The sequence below is a fragment of the Falco punctatus genome (genome assembly GCF_963210335.1).
Source record: "Falco punctatus genome assembly, chromosome: 13".
NCBI lineage: Eukaryota > Metazoa > Chordata > Aves > Falconiformes > Falconidae > Falco > Falco punctatus.
In genome coordinates, this window is record NC_137593.1 from 2,093,017 (window position 1) to 2,115,564 (window position 22,548).

The following is a 22,548-nucleotide window of genomic DNA, read 5'->3' on the forward strand; positions in this document are numbered from 1 at the left end:
CATATTCTACAAAGATCCCAGGATTGTTCACTAGACTTCCTCGTGTTGCGGATCACTAACTGCCATTACCAATCAGATTAAAAGGTGGCATTTAGGAGACGCCAAGGCTCAGCATGCAGGCACTCATGCCGCCGCGCAAAGGTCACCATGGTGCTCACCAGGCACCCAGCGCCGAGGCCGGGCTGGCAGAGGGCACGCTGCTGTCCCCCGTAGGGATGGCAGCGTGGGAGATGGCCGAGGGGCTCCTGACGCAAACCCTCGCTGCTCTCGCTCCCCACGGCCGCTCTGCGCACCGGCACTATGCGGCCCGAAGGCCACCGCTTTGTGTAACAGGGGTAGCACCACGGGCCTGACTGCCTGCGTCTTAAAAATCACAGAAGTGTTCAGGGTGGAAAAGACTTTTAAGGTCATCAAGTCCAGCCATTAACCCAGCACTGCCAAGGCCACTAAGCCATGTCCGTAAGCACCACATCTACGCGTTGTTTAAACACCTCCAGGGATGGTGACTCCGCCATGCCCACGGGCAGTCTGTTCCAGTGCTTGGTGTCCTTTTGGCGATGGAATTTTCCCTAACCTAAACTTCCCCTGGCGCAGTCTGAGGCTGTTTCCTCTCGTCCTGTTGCTTGTTACCTGGGAGAAGAGGCCGACCCCCACAAAACACGACGGTTGTGTGTCCCCTCGGCGCAGGCACCGCTTCAGGCACCTTCACCTGCGCGGGGCTGCGGCCGGGCTCGGGGGGACCGGACTGAGGGGAGGACCGGGGTTGGGGGCGGGGGACGCCGGGACTGGGGTGAGGAGGGGGACCAGGGGGACAGGGCCGAGGGGCGGACCGGGGCGAGAGGGGTACGGGACCGGGGGGACCGGGCCGAGACGTGGACCGGGCCGAGGAGGGTGACCGGGGGGACCGGGCTGAGGGGCGGCCCTGCCGCCACCGCCCGCCCGCAGAGGGCGCCCGCGCCCCGCCGCTGTGGTGGCTCATGGCGGCGGCGGGCGCGGCGCGGCGGCCGGGGTAAGGGGAGGTGCGGCGGGCGGGCGGCCCGGCCCTCTCTCCTCCCGCCTCCCCGCCGCGGGCCGGGTGGGTGCCGGGGGGTGGGAGCGTAACCCCTTCCCGTCCGCAGGGTCTTACGTGCGGCAAAACCGCCCTCCGGTGGCGGCGGCGGCGCGGGGAGAGCTTGCGCGGCGCCGGGCGGGCCCGCCGCGGCCGGCCGGATCCCCGGAGCAGCAGCAGCCTCGCCAGGTCGGTGCCTGCCCCGCTCGGGTGCGTGTCTTCGCCCCCCCCGGAGGGGCCCGCCCCTCCCCCCGGCGCCGAGCCCCCCCTGCCGAGCGGCTTGGCCTCGTGCGCGGGGCCGGGGAGCCGCTGCCCGTCCTTAGGGCCGCCCTCGGCTGGGCCGGCCTCAGCGCGCCCCCGTCCCCCTGCCGGTCAGCACCTGGGCGCGGGGGGACGGGCCGCCCGGCCCCCCCGGCCCTGCCGCTGCTGCCCCTCGGGGTCGCCCCCCCGCCGGGGATGGAGCTCCGGGCCCGTCCTGCCTTCCCGGCCCCCCCGGGCACAGGCGCTGCCGCGGGGCCCGGCGTTTCGGGAGCTGAGCCGGCAGCGTGCCGCGGAGCTGGGCTTGGGCTCTGGGTCGAGCTTGGCCGTGCCTTGTGGCCAGCCCTGGAGAGGCAGCGCTCGCCGCCGGCAGCGCGTAAGAACGTGCGTAGAGAACCGCTGGAGACGGAACGCGATGGCCAGGTTAACACCGGGATGTTTGCAGGAGCCCTGAATTACTCCTTAGCTTAGCTCCGCGTTGTGAATACCGTACAGCTGAACGGCCTTTTGGATTTCAAGCTGTTATTAGCAGCTATTTAGAGAACTGGCAAATCTGCCAAGCACACATATCTGACCTCTTTACGCATTACTAGCCGTGTCTCGTTATTTGACATCCAGAAGGACGCAGCAGCCAGAGCACGTGGATGCTGGCAGCTGGAGAGAGAGAATCTGTGGCAAGTCTCCCAAGTTCCAGGGAAAGCTTGCTTTTCCTCGCCTGCACTGTGAAGCTGTTCTTAATGATTTCACTTTCAAGCCATTTTAAGCCATCTTTCTGTTTGCACATGTTCACTCCAGAGTAAGGTATTCAAATAAGAAAAAGGAGTGTCTAAACATGACTCTCAAGCTACTGATTCCTTATCACTAAATATCTTGCATCATAACAGTTTCATGTCTAGCTAGACAAGCACTAAACCTTTCAGAAAGGCATGATGTCAAGGGGTCCACAGAAAATAATACCTTTAGTGTAACTTTTCCAAGTAGTAATAATAGTATTTGGGCAGTAATCTAAGAAAGAATATGAGATTACAGGCAACGAGTTGTTATAGGAACATAAATCACCTTTTAATATTATTTTCTTACTGTTGGCAACTTAAATACTATAGGAAAAATGTCATAGCAGTCTCTATCTTCTTTTCAGGTGGAAAGCATTTAATGCAATAAAGGAAAGTGAAAGCTTTTTTTAAAAATGTTGAGGAAAAATTCAGATATCTCTGCAAGACTGTATGTGTTGGGCGGGACCATCTGTATTGGTCTAGCTCAAACCCCATTATTCTTTTGAGCTGCCAGTGTAGTTATGAAATACTTCAGTGTCAGAAGACATAGCTTTTTCGGTGAAGGGTATATCCTAATACGGCACACCTAGTCCAGGTGTGAAGATAACTCAAGATCAAACACTGACACCATTGCCTTTTGCCTTCCCAGCAATGGCAGGAGGAGCTCAGGTGTTGTGGCCAATACATTTAGTTGACGGTATCCAGTTATTCTAGCCACTGGTGGAATTGGTGGTTTTGGTGATAAGGCTCTTACTGGGACAGAGTATCTTGCTGGGGATTTAAGAAAGATAGCAATTATTGTAAGATTAAAAATACGGTCACAAGCACTGGCAACACAAACGTTATTCTGCTGCATAACTTAAGTAATAACAACCCAGGAATATCCACATGCTTTAAATGCGTTAGGTGTGTTGTGTGGCAGGAGGCCAAAGCTCAAATCTTCAGTCATCTGGGAAGTGTAAGTGGCCTGTCTAATTCCTACCACTTTTTAAACTGTTTGGGTTTCTGTAAGAGCTGCAGGGGTTTGGAGCAGAGTATAGCATAAGATCAGGTGGTTGAGTCTGAATCGCTTTGTTTAGACTTGCTGCTGCATAGTCCTTGATCTTGTAAGAGAACATTGGCATGCATGAGTCCAAGTGCAGTTATGATACTCAGACATAGTTTTAAATACCATGTTAAACCTAATTTTTCAGACATGGCTTTAAAATACCCTGTTCAATTTTTTTTATTTTTCCTTTTTTTTATGTATCTGACATTTTGCTTATCTTGAAATGGGCATTTTTGGATGAAAAATAAATAATAAAATGTGTAAGATTTTTGTTACAATATTTACGAGTGGTTGAAAGTTCATGCCTAAAACCTGCCTTCTAAGTAGTATGTGTGCTTTGATGCTTCTCCCTTTTTAATGGGTGGTAAAATCCTGCTCAACTGCAGAGTACCAGAATGCAAAAGCTTACTTGAAACATTACTGAGCTTTTTTTTTTTTTTTTTTTTTAAGCTTTAAAAATTCTTCAAAGATGGCTACAAAGTCTAATAACTTCAGTGGTATAAGCTGAATGTATCTAATAGGCTGAAGTGAATTCTTGGTGTATGAATACATGTTCTTTTTTTATCATTTAATTGGTTTAGGTCCAACGATGACAGCTGGCTTGCAAGGCAGCGAGTTTATGCAGAAAACTTGTTCTAGCATTTAATGCTACAGATGCCTGAAGTCTCATGAAAAAAAAAAGCAGGTTTTGCGATGACTGGCAAAGTGAGTCCTAACTTTACAGTGAATGCTATTCTATGAAAACAAACTTTGTGGAACTTCATCAAGTTTTGAGAGTAGTCTGATGCATAATGAGGGTGGCTGCAACCTATTACGTTGCAGAAAGGGTGCATTGTCAGCCCTTCAAACCCTGTCCCCATGTACATGGACTGAAGTACGTCAAAAATCCCTGCCATGAACATCAGGTGTCTGGGGTCTGTTGTCTGTGAGATGCTGCATGATGTTAGTCACTTCTGGAGGGATGCTCTTATACCTCAGTATTACTCCTTCCTCTTTCCTGAATTCACTGTGCATCTGAGGTGTTCCAAATGGTCTTAAAAAATTTTATCAGCTTGTTACTGGTTCTACGTCTGGCTTTAAACACTAGACAGGTGAACCTACTAGTATATTACTTACTTCGTTGGTTTGGGTTTTTTTAAACAGTGCATTTACTCTGGCTTTTTTCCTTGGTAGCTCATTAATTTTAGACTCTTCTATATGAGGAATCATTAACCTTCAGAGGACTTAAATTATCAGAATGAGTAGGATATCAGCCGATTTTTGTTCAGCAGGAAGTTTCAAAGAACCGTAACAGCTAATTCTTCATTTTTGTTTAATTTTCCTTCAGTTTTGCAGTGGCTAGCCTTCTAAGTAAATATTAAAAATCCAAATAGGATGGATATTTCAGCAGGAGCAAAGAATATCTAGAATTATTATAATTGGCAACAAGAAAATATTTTTAAAGGTCAAACCCAACCCTCCCTTGCTTCAAAATTTAAGCCATACTGTCCTGTTAAGTTTCATTCTGGGGATTCTGGGGAGATGAGTACCCTACGTTTGCCTTCTGCGAGTTTCATATGCTTTCCATCTTTCCTTTGGAGTGTTAAATAATGCAGACTGAGACTATGTTGAATCACTAGTTGGTCTGATGGGCTAGCTAGGTTAAAGTAGACCTTAGAGCTCATCTGGAATCTGAGTTGTAAGTGACTTCTTTTTCATACCATTATCCTGAAATTGGTTGCATAGAGAGCAACAGTGTATTTATGTTTTGTAAGTGAGTAGAGTGTTGAGACTCTGGAGTAGTATCATTGAAGAAAGTACTGTAACTTTATTGGCATAACGTTGAACATGAAAATAAGTTTCGGTCTTAAGTGCAAATAGATTACTTGGTTTACTTTACCTGGTAGCAGATTGCTGGCACCTCAGTGCATCTGGCAGTCTCAGTCTAACACAACCTCAGACTAAAATGTTATACCAATATAAATCTGGAGTGTTGCATATTTTTCAAGAGCTAATGAATGCAATGGACCACAATATTTTTCTTTCTTAGAAGTCCAACTTCTTCTCTGTAAGCAATAAATATAAGCAAGCATTGTACGGTTAATGTCTTATTCACACTGGCTATGTTTATTTCTTTGAATTTGGCAGGTTCGTTTATGGGATTGGAAATAACTGTGATATCAAGCATCCGTCTGGATGCAGAGGTCTTTTCACAGAGGATATTCAGCATTGGTAAACGGATTTGCGGATTTACATGGGGTAAAAATGGAGGCAGAAATAAACTTCTGAAATTGAATCTCGGTCCGGGAACGATGGCTTCTCAGCTGTATACACATGCTTTCAATATCTCCCCAATAGAGGATAGGAGATTGTGCATAAATGGAACACCATGGATTTGGCATCTCCTAGAAGAATGTGTCGAGAATGCGTGGGAGTATTGGAGCGTTGTCATAGGACTGATTTCCATTGTCTGTTTTCTGTTTGCTGCACTACCGTAAGTTTAAAGTCTTAAGCAGTCCTTCAGATTCAAACATGAGTAATCTTGCCTGAAGCCTTTTTCAAAAGCTGCCTTTTTTTTTATTTTATTTTATCTTGGATATGTTTCTCTGTCTGCATAATACAGATATAATATGCCAGAGAAGCATGTTGTTCATGTTTGCAAAAATATTTGGTGGTTGACAAATGAGCTTGATGTACTGTTCTGTTGTACTGACTTGACACTAATCTCTGCCACTTAGAGCAAATGAGAATAAATCACCTCTTCTCTCTTATCTTCTCCACCCTGAGATGTGTGTGCACACGCAGGCACACTTGCAGCAGAAGCTGGCTCCGTGTTTATTTAAACCACATGCCATGTCACCAGTAGAGTTGTGCTGGCTCCTGCCAATTAAATTTGGATGCAGAAAAGGTCAGAAGCAGCACATGAGTTAACACTTCAGTAGTGCTAAATCATTCTTTGTTTGGTTGATGGCACTGGGTTAAGGTTTCAAGTATGTAGGTAGGAGATGATAAAGGAAAAGTAGAAATACTCCCAGCAGGTGAAAATGTCTGAAACAAAATGAGATTGACTCCAAAGTCTGGCTCCATAAGGAGGATGTAATTTACTGAGCTAGTAAAAGGACTATGGAAATCAAGCAAAATAAAACCACTCTTGGTAGGCTGTTGAGCTTCAGAAATACTAGTTGAAATATTAGTTGAAAGGGGGCTGTACATTAAAACTGTCATGTTAGTGAGCATGGAATTCATCAAGATATCTCTAATGGACTCACATTTGGGATTGCTTCATAGTCCCCATTGTGAATCTGAATAATCATTCTCTGATTTAGAGGCATAAGTGAAGTTGTCAACTCTTTTAGCAGCTTTGTTCATTCTTCATTCTTAGCCCTTCTATGTTAAATAACAGTGATTTTTCTTATTTCAGTATTGTAAAGGCTGGTATTTACAGCAGATGACTATAAAATGCCTACAACACAGTTCTGGTGACCAGAAAATGGTATTTCAGTGCAGGCCACAAAAGAGGAACGCATGCAAGCAGTAATGAGGTTGTGATTTGAGTCTTTTGTTATGTTAGAGTAAGACATGGTGAGCTATAGTGATACTGAGTTGTTCTTCAAAAGGTAAGTGGAGTATAGCTGTGATAGGTCTCCTGTGTGGCTAGAGTTTTAATCTTTCTTTATTCAGATTTTGAAAAATGTACTTCTGAGCTTATTATAAACGTTTTTTGCTTATGCTGTTTTCCAATTATTTCTGGAATTTGTGCCAGTCAAATTTACGTTGCCTGTCAGAATGGAAGAGTGGATCAAGCGCTGTCTTTGGGCTTTCTGCTGGGATGGATAGCTGGAGATCTTACAAATTTCATAGGCTGCTATTTAACAAATCAACTGCCAATTCAGGTAACCTGTCAATATTCCTACTTTGTGATTTATCCTTTTCAAACTGTCTCTTTAAACTTTAGGATAACTTCATACTGCACAGCAAAGTACATACTGGAAAAGAAAATAGTTTTGTATTCTGTCCACTGATCTACCATCTATAAAACAGGTCATAATTTCCTAAATATTTACATTCATCCTGTTTTGTGTTATAGAAACCATTTCACACTTGTAATTAACATTCAAAGAGACTTATGGTTGTTACTCAATGATGAATGAAGTGAGGAAATTTCAGTTGAGCTTCAGCTTTACAGTAAGCTTGTGGAACAAGTGGGGCTGGAAGGAAGTTGTGTTTAGCTTGTAATAACAAGCTGTTTAGGGGCAGCTACTCTTTAAACTTCGTTTTTGATTATTATTTTTTTTATTAACAGGAAAATACTAGTTCAAAGCTGTTAATGTCTGACTAATTTGAATATATATTTTCTTCGTTAAGGGGAGGGTTTCTTTGAAAGGAGCTGTCGTTTTCAACTATATGTTAATTGTGTCTGAAACTTTCTTATCTGTGGTTTTTATTTTTGTCTCTTAATTTGGAGAGAGCCACCTGCAGAAGCTTTCACAAGCTGGAGATGGACCCAAGGGTGGACAGATCTGTCCTCTCTTTTAGAACTTAAGGTGTGGCGCTAACTGTTCCATCTCCCCATTATGAAAAGGGGAAGAAAGAATGTCTTACTGAGATAAGAGGCACTGAGCATTAGTAGCTTCTGAAGTGCTGGGAGACTAGGTGGAGCAGGCTTAAGCTTCTGGGCAGGAAGGATTTAGCAGTCTGCCCAGGTAGGAGTTTGTGTTATGGCTTCTGTAAAATAAAACAAGTATTGAGATTGTGTCAGCAAGTTCGTGTTGCATAAGGTTTACACCGCATTCATCTGCAGTGGTCTAACTTGTACTGGAAACGCTTTCTTTCTCTTTTTTCTTTTTTTTTTTCTTTTTATTTTTTTTGGCAGTGTTTTGGTATTTGTCATTCACATAATGATTATGAAGCAAAATTTCCATGCAGTTAAGTTAAGGTATTTTGAATGTTTGTATACTGAATAAGCAAATGTATCTTCTCTTTCAGATTGTCACTGCCATTTTTTATGTTAACATGGATATAATTATGATTTCACAATTTGTCTACTATAAGCTCAAGAATCAGAAGACGACAAAATGTAAGATTTTTCAACAATCCGAATGTTCATAATGTAGCGCACTCTTTACTTTGATATTTTCTACAGCATTTAAATAATTTTTTTTCAGAGGGATCAAAAAATAGAGCACACAAATTGTGGTTGAAGTTCTTAGGCCTATTGCTTCCAGTTTTCTCAGGCTCTTGTGAAAATCCTACCCTTTCTCTTCTCTTCCTTTCTGCCTTTCTCTTTTGTTACCCACATAATACTGTATTTTCTGCGTAGTACTTTCAGTTTATAGAGACATAAAAAAAGCAGTAGTTTTGTGGAATCTGGTTCCACATTTTCACTTACTCCATGGTTTTGCTATTTACTTACAGCTATCTAAATATATGTATAAGTTGAAAGCAAGCATTATTTCTTTGTGTGGTTCAGATAGTTTCCTCCATGTTGATTGAAACCGGACTTTATTTGCTTATAGCATAAAATATCTTGACATCTTCATGTGTTCTGTTTCAATACATACGGTTAAAAAACATATTCAAGGGGAACGAAGTTACTTGAATTGTGCTTCATAAAATCCTGGCAGTAGTTGTAGTATTCAGCCTACCAGTGGACTACTGTTTTGACTCAAATGGAAGACACAAAGCTCTGTTCACATTGTATCAAATCAAAAACATTAACTCATCAATTTAAAAAAAAAAATATATCAAAGAAAATTCATGGTACACCAGAGGTAACAAAAAGCTGAAGTGAAACAGATGCTTGCTCAGCAGACTAAATAGGGATAAAGCAGATTCATTCAATATGGAACTGATAATAAACCTGGAGATAGGTCAGTGCTGAAGATATTTCCTTCCTGCTGCCTACTCTTGAAAACAAACACAGGCTTTTGTACGTTTTAACTGCCAGTGTCTGTTTCAGCTCGATGGTTTGCATAGCTGGAGAGGGAGGAATGGCACCATGATTAAAGCCGCAGAAGAGCACTTTTCAATACCCAGTTCTGGAGCAGTTACCCTAGACCAGTTGGTCAGTTTTGCACCTCAAAGTGCTGCCTGTGGAACAGCATTACTGTCTGTTATTTAGACTACAGGTCTTCAGGGCTGGCTTGCTAAAGCCACACAGCAGTTGCTCCATTGGTAACAGGGACTGCAGGACTTCATTGTCATGACACAAAAGATACTGTAGCTCCAGAGTTCTGGAGGATTGCCTGCCGGTTTCTGGTTGACTTGTAGGTGTCTGTGGAGACTTGGTAAGGCTCGATATCTAGTTAACCATAGACATAGAGACCGGTCCAGCACAGCACTTAAATTACATTTTTATCTATAAAGATATTTTTGTTAACTTAAATTTCAAATATCTTTGCTTTGGCAGTTTTTAATCAAAGTATGTTGAAAGAAACTGTTACACTCTATTCTTCTTAGCAGTTTTCTGTTTATCAGCTGTTATTTAATAGCAAACTATTAGGAGTTAATAGAAGAGATAAGCTGAGTATGAAGATTTTTCTCTTGGTAGCAATGCCCCTTTAAGGAGTTCCCCTCCTCTTCCTGGCCCGCTACCCTCAGTTGTTGCACGAAGACGCAGCCCAACTATGATAGTGAGCAGGGGTGGACATGGAGTCCAGAAGAAAGAGGTGCGCTTACACTGCTGCCAAGAAAAAGATAGATGAAATTGTACCTTTAAATTTACATGTTTATATTGCAAACAGAAAGTAACCTCAAATCAACAGCAGATGTTATTTTTCAGCTAATTTATTTGTATGTCATTCTAGGCAGCAAAAGCCTGAAGAGTTTCTGTATAACCTGGATCGTGGTGTGTATAGCACTGTGTGTTACCTTACTCTGTCAGCTGCTACTAAGAAACAAAGACCAGAGTACAGTAATTGAAAGAAGTAATGTAAGTTTTTAGCTGCTTCCATTCCAAAAAAATCCCACCTGGAAGTGTCTTGAAAGGATTATGTGCTCTGAGCTTTGAAGAAATTTGGATGGCATTTTTAACAATGATTTAGAAATCAAATGTGGCATTATGTGGATGTTTCAGTTATGGACCACATCCCAAAATAAAGAAGTTACAAAATTTCTTCTTTTAGCATCTTCCCGTGTTTTGGGCTTATTCTGTCCCTTGGGTCGTTAGGATGTGACACTGCGAAATAACATGTATACGTGTTGTGTTTCTGCTTGTGTTAAATACTGTAGACATCCATGTAGTGGCTACACGGTAACAAGTGAAATCGGTAGAAGTGGAAGATTGCAATTGTACCTGCAGCTGCTGTCATTTCAGCAGGAAAGTTCACAGGCTATTCTTCCAATTTGATGGCCTTCATACTAACACCAGTAAAATAATTGTAATGCAGCAACATTGCCCAGCAGGGAAGCAGCTTATTTTCAAAACACAGCTAGAGTGAGAAAACTAACAACTCTTAAACTGTGAAAAATGAGTATTTTGCTTTCGCCAGACAGGATGATTCGTTTTTTTAGTGGCCCTAGCTACAGTTCTTAGTTTTGATTTGAATTATTGTGCCCTGGATTTTTTTTAGCAGGAGGACTGGATTGATATTAGTGTCATATCCTAAAGCCTGGCACTAGTTTTGATCTTGGTCGTGGCTATGACACAGCAGTTCGCATTGTTGTGAGATAAAGATTAAACCCTTTCTAGCCCTCTTTGGTCATTTGAAGAGCAGCGCTGAACTGCTTTGAAAGGAGTTCTGTCCAGAAAATCAGCCAGTGAACTCTCAGTTTAATCCCCTGAAATGCCTGAAAACATTCTTGCCAAAATAGATGTACCTTTCTTTTTCAGACCTCTCTTGATATGATTGAAATGTCAGGCTTCATTTGTGGTTATATATCCTGTGTGTTTTACTTGGGAAGTAGATTTCCGCAGCTGTATAAAAATGTAAGTAGATTTTTGGCTAAGTATAGTTGTATATTTTACAAAATACTATCTATTGCTTTAGATGTTGGATTCTCCCTCACAGTGAGCCCTCTTGAACTTGAAAGCCTACTTTGCTTTTGTGATTGTCTAAAATGGTAAAGAAAAAAGAAATGGTTTTCTTTTCACATTCAGAGGAGGATGGTGAGAAGTTTAGGAAAATTATGGTCTTTGATTGATGGAAGAAGTTGGATTGGCAGCGGAAAGGGAATTGAAATTCTTACGGTTGGATTTATCAGATAGGAGCAAAAACATGCTTTGTGTGATTGTTGTCATGAGCAAGTGATCTCCCCATTTATTTCTCCAAAGTATTCTACCTTAAGTAATCAACCATGGGACTGAAAGTTAGAATTAGAGGAAAAGTAGTTTAGAATTGTAGCCCCTTTTCACAAAGATGCCGTTACTGACGGGTTTTTTTTCCCCCACAGCCTCTTCACTATCAATATGTTAAAAACAAAAACCAAACACAACAAAAGACCAGAAGGTTTTATGTTGTCAATTGTGTACAGGCATTTTAATTTGTTATGGAAACTATTAGTTCATTTCCAAAGCTATTCATATTCCCCCTCTACATTTTCCTTCACAGCTGGAATGCCACAATATTTTCAAAAAGGTCTGCTAAATAGACTGTTAAAGCAGCAGGTTTCTTAAGAACTAAATATCATGTGGAAGCAGATTATCCTTGCTGCTTTGCACTTACATAAAAATTATATTAACTGGAGCTGCTTCTAAGAACTGTGACAGTTTCTGTAGGTTTCAGTGATACGTGCTGACTACTAAGCTCAAAGGATTCAGGGCTTAGGAAGAAATGGCCAAGAATGACTGAAAGTCTTTGGATGTGTTACAGTACAAAATGCCAAAATTACCTATATCTGGCTACTGTGATACTCGTTTTAACATCTCTTTGTATTTGTAAAAACTTCTTTGTATTTAGTTCCAAAGAAGGTCAACAGAAGGCACCTCTTACCTGCTGTTTGCATTAGCCATGGTGGGAAACTGTACCTATGGACTGAGCCTTGTTTTAAAGATGCCAGCTACTGAATCCTTCCGGGCACTCTACTTCTTACACCATCTTCCATGGCTCATTGGGAGCTTTGGAGTTCTGTTTCTAGACATTTTTGTATCCTTTTCCTGTTACAGCTGGAGTTTCTCAGAATAGTCTTGTTAGTAAGTACATCAGAAATCAAGTGGATTTTTTTTTAAACCAAAATTTTTGCTATGATTCTAACTTGACCATAAAATCTTCTTTCTGAACAATAATTTGTATGCTTTTTATGGTAATATTTCTTGATAAGAATGACAAGTTTATAGAAAATACCTACATTAAAGCTACATTGCTCAGGCTAATTTATATCTTGTAGCCAATACGTAGTATACTAAAAGTTGAGGGGAAGGTTTGCACATTAGACTGTTTTTCTTAGGTTTGCTGTCTGTTAAATGTAAAAAAAAAAAAATAAAATCCCTAAACAAACAAACAAAACAACCCCCAAACCTGCTTGTTTTTAAATGTAATTGTAGAATTATAGCTTTGAGAATTTGGTTAAATTGTGTTATTGCAAGATTGTGTTAACGTCAGAGACAAACAGCAAGGATCTGGCAAACTTAGTTTCAGAAAATAGCACTTAACAAAGAAATACTGCAGCTACCCTTCAGTGCGTAATTTGGGGCAAAATCAGATACACTGAGACACTGAGTGCATCTGAAAACCAGCAGCTGTGCTCATTAAGTCATGCTAAGGGCTAACCAACTCCCAGTTACCTAGTGTGCCAGTTTCTTGACAATCCAGAGCAAACTTAAAACACTATAATTTTTTATTTGAATATTCAGGGGTCATACATAAGATGCCCAAAGTATATTAGTTATTGTTAGTCATGCTCTTTCTAGTTTAGCATTAGTGTTTTGTGATCAAGAAATTAAAAGCAAAATGTTTAGAGTAATACTATACTTTTTGTTCGGAAGTCTAGTGAACAGTAATGTGGTGGTACCTGGTCTTGCTGTTCACTATAGTTTTATAGTCACCTGTCTTGTTACTGTAGCTTGTATTTTCACTTGAAAGAGTATAGAGAGGAGATTTTCTGATTTTTCCTGAAGTAAGAATTTTAGGTTTGTGTCTGAAAACATCTTAGGAGTTAGCTCCATGAACCCAAACTACAAAACAGGATAAAATGAAGAGTGATTTCAGGACCACGCTGAAGCATATTCTGTTAATCCGTTCCATATTAAAAGGAAGTTCTTTACCAGATTTACCTGGAACAGTTCCAGAAGTTATGATTCCCAGGCATCAGTCTTTATACGTCTGATTAAAGTAATTTCATAAGCCACTCCAATTAGACTAGCGATGTGATAGTCGACCCTGCCCTTTGGATGGACTGTTAAATTATACTGTCATTCAGAAGAGCCATCTGTGTGTTTTGCGTCTCCAGCCATGGCAATTTAAGCGGGCAGTTCGGTAAAACATTCTGCATCGTGGGAACGCTAATGCTCCACCACAGCGGTGAGACTGAACTGTGGTTCATGGCCTGTTCTGAAATAAACTGTAGTTTTATCTTTGTGAGACAGTGCAGTTTGTTTTGCGTGAGCAGGCTGTAGGCAGTCAGGGTTGCTAAGCCCACGTGGCTGGTTTGAGCGCTCAGTCCTTTTGTTCCGTGAATGAAGTAGTGACTCTTTCTTCTTCTCCCAGCTGGAAACGTAAACCAGCCAGTATTTATTTACCAAAAACCCCTAAAACTTGATCTTGATGACCCTTACTGTATGTTATGTGCATGTTTGCAGATGCCTTTCTATGATGTACTCTGAAAAGGAACTTTTATATTGGCCACAAACCTCCCCCCTCTCTGAGCCCTGCCCCAGGATTGCAGTGCCAGTGTGCACATGACATTCATTTCTGGGTTCTCTCTTGATTGGAGTCTGAATCCAATCTTGCTAATAGTCCTGCAGTTCAAATTATATTGAAAACAGATGCTTCCAAATCAGGTTGAGGAGCTTATAGGAATCTAGTCGAGTATATAGTGTTAGTTGAAAATGTATGAAGTATTTGTAATCAAGAGAAAACAAAAGCAGACCTCCTGCTTTGAGAAGCCCTGAAGGTAAGGAAGTCAATGCTTTTAAAAAGAGAGCTTCATTACTGTCTCTTGCCAAGCAAGAAAAAGAATCTAGCAAACTGATACGTCATGTTAGACCAGAAAACAAAGAACAGGATCACCTGGGTTTGGAAAACAGAGGAATTTAAACCAAAAGGTCTTAATTTCTGAGAGGTGTTGTGTAATTGGTCAGTCTCTGTTCTGAGGTGTAGTTGCAGAAATTGCCTAATTCTAGTAGACTTCATTCCTGATAGTGCCGGGAGTTTCATTAGGTGGAAAATAAACTCTCATTTCTCAAGGTCCAAGCCAGGATTAAGAGTTCACTTACTCTGTGTCTGCTGCAGTATTCTTCTGTTTCCATCTGACATGGCTGGGGTTGACTATTTTTAGAAACAAATGGACTCCTGATCATCGCTGGAACAGCAGCTCCAGCATTACTTACTGCAGGATTACACTGGAGTTGTTTCACCTTGGTTTAACAGAATAACACGGTCATCCTTTCTTTAGTGTCTACAGTTAAAAGTTACTTGGTTGCACAATAAGACAGTTATTTCTGATAAATAATGGAAGTGTCCAATTGTAAATTATGAATTGTCCTCCTTTTCATTTTAAGGGGAATCTTTTAGCATTACACATTTGAATTATAAATTGGACACAATTCTATTTTCCAGTAAAATATTTCCTTCCAGTTGCCACTTTGCAGTGGCAGGTGGTTGGAGTTTCTCAAGAAACCATGAAGCTCGTGGTTTAAATGGGCCTGAGAGGGCACCTTGTCAGTCACGACGCTCCAGGGTTCCGTGGTGGACCTTGTTAGAGCTTTATTTTATGTGCATGATTACTTAATTTGCCACTTGTACACAAGGATGCAATACTATGTATTTTAAAATACTAAATCAGTTGATGAGGAGTTCTGCCCTTAGACTTGTAGCAGCAGCCATCACCAAGTTTCTAAAAGATTGAATCCACTGCAAGTTTTTCCAGAAAACTTTGTCCTTTTCTGTAAGTCTGCTACCCTCTTTCACTCTGCTTCCTTCCTCCCCTGCTCCTACCAAAACTAAACAACTCTGTGTTTAGTTCAGACAAAGCCCTTTACCAAGACTTTTGCCTTTTTTATTTTTTTTTATTTTTTATTTGACATCACCCTATTGTCAGAGAACTGTGTTCAGATCGTCCACATGTACTTCCTTTCATTAAGTGTAGCCAGGTTGTTACTAGATAGCCAGAGTATATTCAGCAAGAGCCAAGCTGTTGTACACAGACTCTTTGCTTGCACCTTTTGTGATTTGCAGAGCGACCACTTGGAATCCATTATATACTTCTACAAAACATCATGCTTTGTAATTTAATTACACTGTGCAAAGAATGTTAAGGCTGACGTGACAGTTCAGCCGGGAGAGTTTCCCAGGCAAACAAACAACTTCCTGCACTCCTGTAAATGCCCACTTTTGTCTCAAAACTATTTTGTTTTTTGAATTGTCATTAAATTGTTTAATTGAATGAAACAAAGTTGATACACTAGCTCAGCGACTGTCATAAATGTTACTCAGAGCAGTCAGTTTGGTTGTCTCTTCCACTTGGGCTGCCTGCACGCGTAGGTCTTCAGTTTCCCGTAGAAAGTCAGACTTGAGCAGCAAGTTAGTTTCTATATTAAGTAGTCTTGGCAGTTTAGCATCATTTAAAAAATACAAGCAGCTGAGTACACGTGCCACAAAAACATATTCTGGAAATACTGTTAGATAAGCTCCACATAACTTGTGTTTATAATTTACTCCTCCTTAAAAGCTCTGTTGCTGTTGCCAGCTTGGTGGCTAAGAGTGCTAGCGCACAGTGCCACAGCCCAGGCTGTATGCCCACAGTATGATTTCAGTGAATTTTGATTCCCGGTTCACAATTTCTTTTTCCACCAGTGCAACTATTAAGACTTGGGGAGGTGCTCAGCTGCAAGTACAGTAAGGCCTATTAAAACCAAAAAAAAAGAAAAAGGCAGGAAATTTAAGTGGTAGTTATATGTGCTATAAAACTAATTTGCTAAGCTCTAAGAAGAAAGCGTTCCCCACCTAATACTATACAAATACGAAAAAGGGAGTGCTGACCTGCTGTCTCTGAAGGAAATCCTGTCTAGTCTTTAGCAGGGGGGCCTCAGAGGTGGGATGCTGGAAAGCTTTGGGAAGGTGGGATAATTCTTGGGGCTCTGCCTAAGATGTAAAGAATTTCCTCTCCATTCATCCAGGCCTCCCAGAAAGCTTTCCCCCCGCCATTTTTATAAATAATTACATATATTGGCCTTAAATTTCTCACAACCATTGTCTACCAGCCAGGTATTGCCAGGTTGCTGGCTGGTGGTGGTTTACCTTTGTGAAGACAGTCTTCTGGTACCTGCTACTTTGCACATCGATTTACTGTGGAAATCTTTGCTTTGTGAGATGCTATGCATATTTCTTAGCATGGAGTAGAGAAGAATACATAAAGGAAGGGCATAGCTGGCTAGGTTTGTATGATACCTTTATAGCTTAAAATGGTATCTCTATCAGAAAACAAAGTGTTCTCTGTCCAAAGTTCAGTATTCCACGTATAAAACTCCTCAACTTGCAAAAATTCTGAAGAGTAAGAAATCTTACCTGTTCGTTCTATATGTGCACCCCTGATTATTTTTTTATTTATTTAAAGGCTACCTATGCTCAAAGTCAATAATATTGTCTGAGAGCTGGAACCATCAAGAAAAAGAACAAGTACGTACTTGTTAATTCTTTCTAGATTAGCAGGATTTCTAATAGTCTGTTTTACAATAGAAATAATAATTGCACAAGCCTGTGTTGAAGACAGTGTTAAATACTGAGTCACAGTGTTGTCTGCATGTCAGTCCCTGTAAATATCTAACCAGCTAGAATTTTGCAGGAAATGAGAGTTTTGTTTTCTAATCAGGTCTTGCCGATCTATTGCTAAGAAAATGTTTTAATAACTTCCCCTCCTTACGAGCATCCACCCTCAGTCCAGCCCGCAGTATTTAGACAACTGAGGCTGGAGTAGTACAGGGCAATATGTTTGATTCCGCATTTTTCCAGATGAGCCTTGTTCCTGTTGTGCTACTAGTGAATTTCACACTTAGGACCCTTGCAAGCACGAGGTAGTAAAGGATATTTTTGTGTGTATTTGAGCCATGTAACCAAGGAGATCTGAAGTTTTGAGTTAGGATTTTTCTGTATATTCTCTTTTCTAGTGTTGCAATTAAATATGATTAAACTTTTTGCCATAAAGAAGTACTCAGAATGAGCGTTAAGTAGGATTTGGAAAAGGTTATATGCTAATGTAGAAAATTCCACAGTTGGGATTAAATAAATGGATAATACTTACACTACAGTACTTGAATTAGATACAGCAAGTTTTAAGCTTTCCTCTGTGGACTGTGGTATTCAGAGGCTGTGCCAGAACTAAATGGATGGCTGCTTTTATTCTGTACAGCTTATTCTGGTTTTAATTGAAAGCAAGTACTGCAAATGCTACCTCTGTATCCTAGTTAATTACTTCCTTACCCAAAAATAACAGGTGACTGCGCAATTCATTCTGTATCGCCAGCACAAGGAAAGAGAATCTGGTTTAGTAGCACTGGAAGTGGAACCATTGCTGGTGAATGAGGAGGCTGCCTAGTGTCAGGCTGCATTCCGCCTCTGGTTTCATTGGATTTTGCTCTTGGATGACTTTGACAGACAGTTAAGACTGCAGTTGCTTAGGGACCAAATTTATTGCTTATTTTTTGTTATTTATTTTATCATTAATTTGTCATTACTTATTTACAAGTGACATGCCAGTAATAAAATATTTAATATTTACTGTGTTGTTTCAGGATAAATAGAATTTTCTTTCCCGATTCCCCCCGTGCTCTTATTTTAGCTGTTTCTCTCTATCTCTAGTGTGATATGGAGTCACAGCAAGAGGTGCTGTAGATATATTGATCATGATACAGTGCATCTTTTCAGATGAACACGTACATCTAGTTAGCAGTAATGTGGCTGGTTTAAAACCAATGGTGAAATTACCTCTGTGTCTTGAACCCAACCTGAAGTTACAGACAGCTTGTTCCAGTTGCATCGTCTCGTAAGATTTGGCCTTTTTTATTCATACTCAATATTGTATGCCTCAGAATTAAAAACATCCTATAATTAATTTCAGTGCAGAGGTTCTGTTATTGATGCCAAAGCAGAGTCCTGGTGTAAGTTGGTAGGAGCCTCATGTACAGCTCGTTGCCGAGTATCATTACACATTTTGTTTTAAGAGTTAAAGCATTTATACATCAATACCTGTGTGTTCCAAGGAATATTATTAATGAATGTCATCATATGCCTCATGTAGTGTTTTTGTACAACATGCATTTTGTTTGCAAGCTTCTGGTTTAAATAAGTACCACAGAGGAAAAAAAATAAATTGGAAGCTAAAGAGACTGTACCTGGCAGTTGCAGATTTTTTGCAATACTGTGTTGTGTTTGAAGAAAACTTTAATAAAATTATCTCAAAGAGTAAACTACTTGTTAATATTTCATTGAATAGATGTATAATGATTCACTCTTCCATAAGTAAGTTTGTGAACAAAAAGACTGTTTTTTCAAAAAGGTCAATATGAGCATTGTTTATATATATGTACATATATGTATATATGTGTGGCTTATAGCAAAGCACCTTCCCTTTGATTTCAGTTAACTGTTAAAGGGACACAATTTACATTTTGTTTTTAAATAATAAAATCTAATAAATAATACATTTGGTTTTAAATAAGAAGAAACTGATGAGTACAATTGATCATAGCTAAGCTGCTGCCAAACTAGAAGTGAAGCATTTTGCTCTATGAACTTCTGTAGAACTTCATGCAGCGCAGCTAAAAACCCCATGAAAGGGGGTTGGGGGGGCTGGAGTGGTGGTGGGGGGGCAACCTTGTTCCTACTGCTGTATCTGGAAATTTAATTTCAGCTTCTGTTGCAGCACTAACTTAGATGAGCGACTGAATTCCCTCTTCTTGCTGGAGGTGGATTGGGTCCTGCCAAGTGGTGGCTACAGTGAGCTGGTGGATTAGGTGCTGCTGGCACAGCGTGCGGTGGAAGGACAGACCCGTTCCGGCGGCTCCGAAGGGGGGTCCGGGTGGGTTATGGTCCTGCCGCCTGCTGAAAGCGCTGCTCGGTAACCCCCGTCAGTGGTGGTGGTGGTTTAGGCAGTGCCGCAGTAGCTGTGAAAAAGGGCTTTGCTAAGACATCGTGTGAAAAGCCAAGCACTTCTGAAACGTTTTACAGCTCTGCGAGATGCTGAGGGTTTGTGCGGGATCTACCCGGTGAGCTCGGTTACTTTATTAGTCTCAGCGTGTACTTAGGCGAATGTGTTTTCCCTGGTTTCTGAAGGGAGGAGAGGGTATTAGAAATTAACCTTTTCAGTACATAAATTAAAATGCAATTTGTCGTACTTGCAGATTTATACTCTGTACACATGAGTTTATCAAACTCTTGCCTGGCTGGTGATTGAAACCATGACTGGTTACTCTTTAATGCAATTAAAATTTGTTCTTACATCATTTCTTCAAAGATTATTTCCCCTTTTATTGCTATACGTAATCCTATTTTGGGATGGCTTTTTATCCCCATTTCATGCTGCAGTTTATTAGAACAGCCAAATAAGAGGTATATAAAGTACTGTGATTTAATTTGAGGCTCTTAATGGAAAATAATGTAACTTTTAAAATGTGAGGCAATGACAGTTATTTATTAATAGTTCATATATAAGTAATACTTAGTATATGGGTTAAGTGAATACTTACACTTGAGAAAAAGTTATTACCAATTAGCTATTGCACTGCAAAAGCTGATCAAATGCACGTGCTTGTCCTTGCTGTTCCTTTTGCCTATTAGGATGTAAGGTCTTTGCCATCCCCTTGCTCAGCCCATGATTATTTTCCCAGGAGCAGACCCTGCCATGTCAGGAGGAGAAGGTAGAGCCGTGCCCAAATATACCAGGTCAGAGACTAAAGGGCAGATCCTGATCACCTCTTCGTTAATCTCAGAGAGGAAAATGCAGCATGTGGCTTCTATCACAGCTACTTTGTTGGAAAGCAAAGTGTCTTAATCTTACTTTATGCTACTAATTCTTCCCTCGTGCTGCATGTAATCCAAGATTAACGACATTGTTTTCTAATTTTATTTTTTTAACTATCATGGAAATCTCATTAACTAAAGGAAACATCTGAAATGTCTTCAGGGCTTTGTTTTTATACAGATTAATAAAATAATTTAGCTAACATATTTCCCCATTGTCTACAGAAGATTCTTCCAGGAATGGAGTTACTCCTGGCCATTACACATTGGTTTTGATCACTTGTTTCAGTAAGAAAAATAAGTATTTGATTTGCCACTTCTGGCTGCCTCTTGGAATTTAAGTGTTTTTTGAAATTTATGCTTGTATTCTCACTGTCAAAACCTGCAGTATTGGTGTAAAGGAAAAAGCTGGTTCATCTAGTAAGCAGCATGGAGCAAAAGCTACCACTGTTGGCTGCTCCGGGATCTCATTCCCTCTGTTTTCCACTAACGAGCTTTTAAAGTCTACGGCATCTTGTGGAAGCAAGAAAAGATGCTCCCACAAGGTTTTTAGCACAATACCATTGAGAGGGGGCTGTTTACAGCTGTGCCAAAAGTACAACAGAGAAAACCAAGTTTGTTTTCAGGTTCAAAGAGCAGAAGCCAACGACATGTCTCTGCCATCAGTGCTATGATTAGACTCGGGCGAGGTTGCTGCTTTATCTTTAGATAGAAAAATTTCAGAGAATATCCAAAACTGGACAACAGCCACCTTGTTCTAATTACCTCATCGTGATTTGCTTACTTGTTCCTCTGTAACCTCAGAGATGCAAGAGAAAGCCGCTGTCTGTTAGAGTAGCAGTTATTATGGATCAGAAATGGCTTTTTCCTAACAGAGCAATGTTTGTGCTGGAGAAAAATGGCAGCTGTGCCTTGGGCACTGCTTTGTTGCTGCCTCCTTGTGTGACTTACATCCGTGACGTTTTAAGTTTGTGGGTGTTTAAGTGAAGAGTTAAACATCTGTGTGGCACCATGGGTGAGAAGCTGCAGGTTTAAGTTAATCAAAGCTTTAACTGAGGGAACCGTAAGAAATTGTTGCCCATATCCAGGGCTTGGGTCCTTCAAACGACGCGTACTCAGACTTGGGTAACAGGCAACAAAGACAACTTCATGGACGACAAGGAAAAGACATGGGGAACGCTTGGGCCAGCAGCTGCAGTGAGCTCATGCCACAACACCGAGGCAATGTGTCGTGGGTCCGTGCAGCCGGTGCCGGCGGTGCCCGCTTCCCAGAGTGAGCACCAGCAAGCCACGCAGCGGCACGAGCACTTCCCCTGGTGTCCTAATGGCAGAAGGTTGGGAAATTCAGGCTGTGCACATGAAGGACGTCAGTCCTGTGGGTGAGGGTCCCTGCCGGTCCCTGTGAACCAGCTGCGGACGGGGGAGAGAGGTGGCTTTGGTACCCAGCTGGGAAAGGAGGAGCGATGCAGCCCTGCTCGGTCTGCAGCTGCTTCCCGTTGCCGGGCCACGGGCTGGGTGAGATCCAGAGGTTTTGTTCCAGAAGCCACTAGTACAGCTCTCTTGGCTGTGGACGTGCCCTTGCTCCCTATGGTGGCTGTGCAGTCGGGATGCTCCCTGGGCTCAGGGAGAGTCGGGGCAGCGTCCCGGCTGCCGGCAGAGCCCAGCTGCTGCAGCCCACACTGGGGTGAGCAGCAGCTGCTGCTGGGTGAGCAGCACCGTGGGTGAGGATCTGTCCCCTGAAAGCAGGGGCTGCTCCAGCTTCTCCTCCAAATCCCAGCTCATGAGCATTTCCCAGCCATTTTCCTGACAGTCGGGGGTTAATGGGCCCTGTCAGAGAGGTAAATGCAACTGCTGCTCTCCTGTGTGTTAGGGAAATTCTACTGGTGGTGGGGACAATTTATGAATATTAATCGCTTGTCGTACTTCGGTGCCTGTCCATGTGGCTGCTTGCTAAATGCTGCTGAAAATATATGGTATGGAGACAGGGCATTGATTCATATCATGGTGAGGGGGGTCTCTGTAATGAGCTCCAAACAGCTTTTAAATGATGACTGCTGAGGAATTAAGACCATTTTAATCTGACCAAATAATACTCCTAATGATAAACCATTAAAATCAAGTTGCCTTTTAGATCCTAGCAATTGTATCAGACAAGGTGATTACACTCAACATCAGTATTGATAATCATTAAAATAGATTAAACTATTGACTGAGAAATAAACACTGGGTGACTCCAGCAGAAGTGCTGGTTTGACTTTACAAGCAGTGACCCTCCCGCTCCCTGGAACTTCTTGCTGCCACGTGGAGGTTCGGGCAGATACCACTTGCTGT

General features: G+C 41.7%; 2 protein-coding genes across 6 annotated transcripts in view; one reads left to right on the top strand and one right to left on the bottom strand.

Moving 5' to 3' along the window:
- Positions 1-809, bottom strand: part of VEPH1 (ventricular zone expressed PH domain containing 1) — a 100,808-nt gene extending 99,999 nt beyond the window's left edge. Inside the window, exon 1 of the mRNA XM_080410191.1 lies at positions 159-809. The gene's annotated coding sequence lies outside the window, so the exon portion shown is untranslated. The remainder of the gene's footprint in view (positions 1-158) is intronic.
- Positions 810-923: 114 nt separating this feature from the next.
- On the top strand, positions 924-20,422 carry LOC308072822 (lysosomal amino acid transporter 1 homolog). 5 transcript variants are annotated; one of them, XM_080410280.1, is made up of 10 exons: positions 924-1,009; positions 1,119-1,237; positions 3,709-3,832; positions 5,255-5,600; positions 6,870-6,999; positions 8,093-8,183; positions 9,913-10,037; positions 10,938-11,033; positions 12,004-12,189; positions 17,693-18,665. In XM_080410280.1, exons 3-10 carry the CDS (start codon positions 3,796-3,798, stop codon positions 17,792-17,794), a joined length of 1,113 nt encoding a protein of 370 aa, XP_080266406.1. In that variant the 5' UTR covers positions 924-1,009; positions 1,119-1,237; positions 3,709-3,795; the 3' UTR covers positions 17,795-18,665. The 5 variants fall into 5 exon arrangements, 4 of the variants coding, with proteins under 4 accessions (XP_080266406.1, XP_080266408.1, XP_080266407.1 ...); XM_080410282.1 differs by lacking the exon at positions 924-1,009 and having other exon boundaries at positions 1,025-1,237; positions 5,255-5,338; positions 5,465-5,600; XR_013931821.1 differs by lacking the exons at positions 924-1,009; positions 17,693-18,665 and adding an exon at positions 19,121-20,422 and having other exon boundaries at positions 1,025-1,237; positions 12,004-16,637.
- The last annotated feature ends 2,126 nt before the right edge of the window (positions 20,423-22,548 follow it).

Bases quoted from the DNA above. Each gene is read 5' to 3' on its own strand.
- LOC308072822 (XM_080410280.1), top strand. From the start codon at position 3,796: ATGAAAAAAAAAAGCAGGTTTTGCGATGACTGGCAAA. The intron at 5,601-6,869 runs GTAAGTTTAAAG...AATTTGTGCCAG, and splicing joins TTTCTGTTTGCTGCACTACC to TCAAATTTACGTTGCCTGTC. The intron at 11,034-12,003 runs GTAAGTAGATTT...CTTTGTATTTAG, and splicing joins TTCCGCAGCTGTATAAAAAT to TTCCAAAGAAGGTCAACAGA.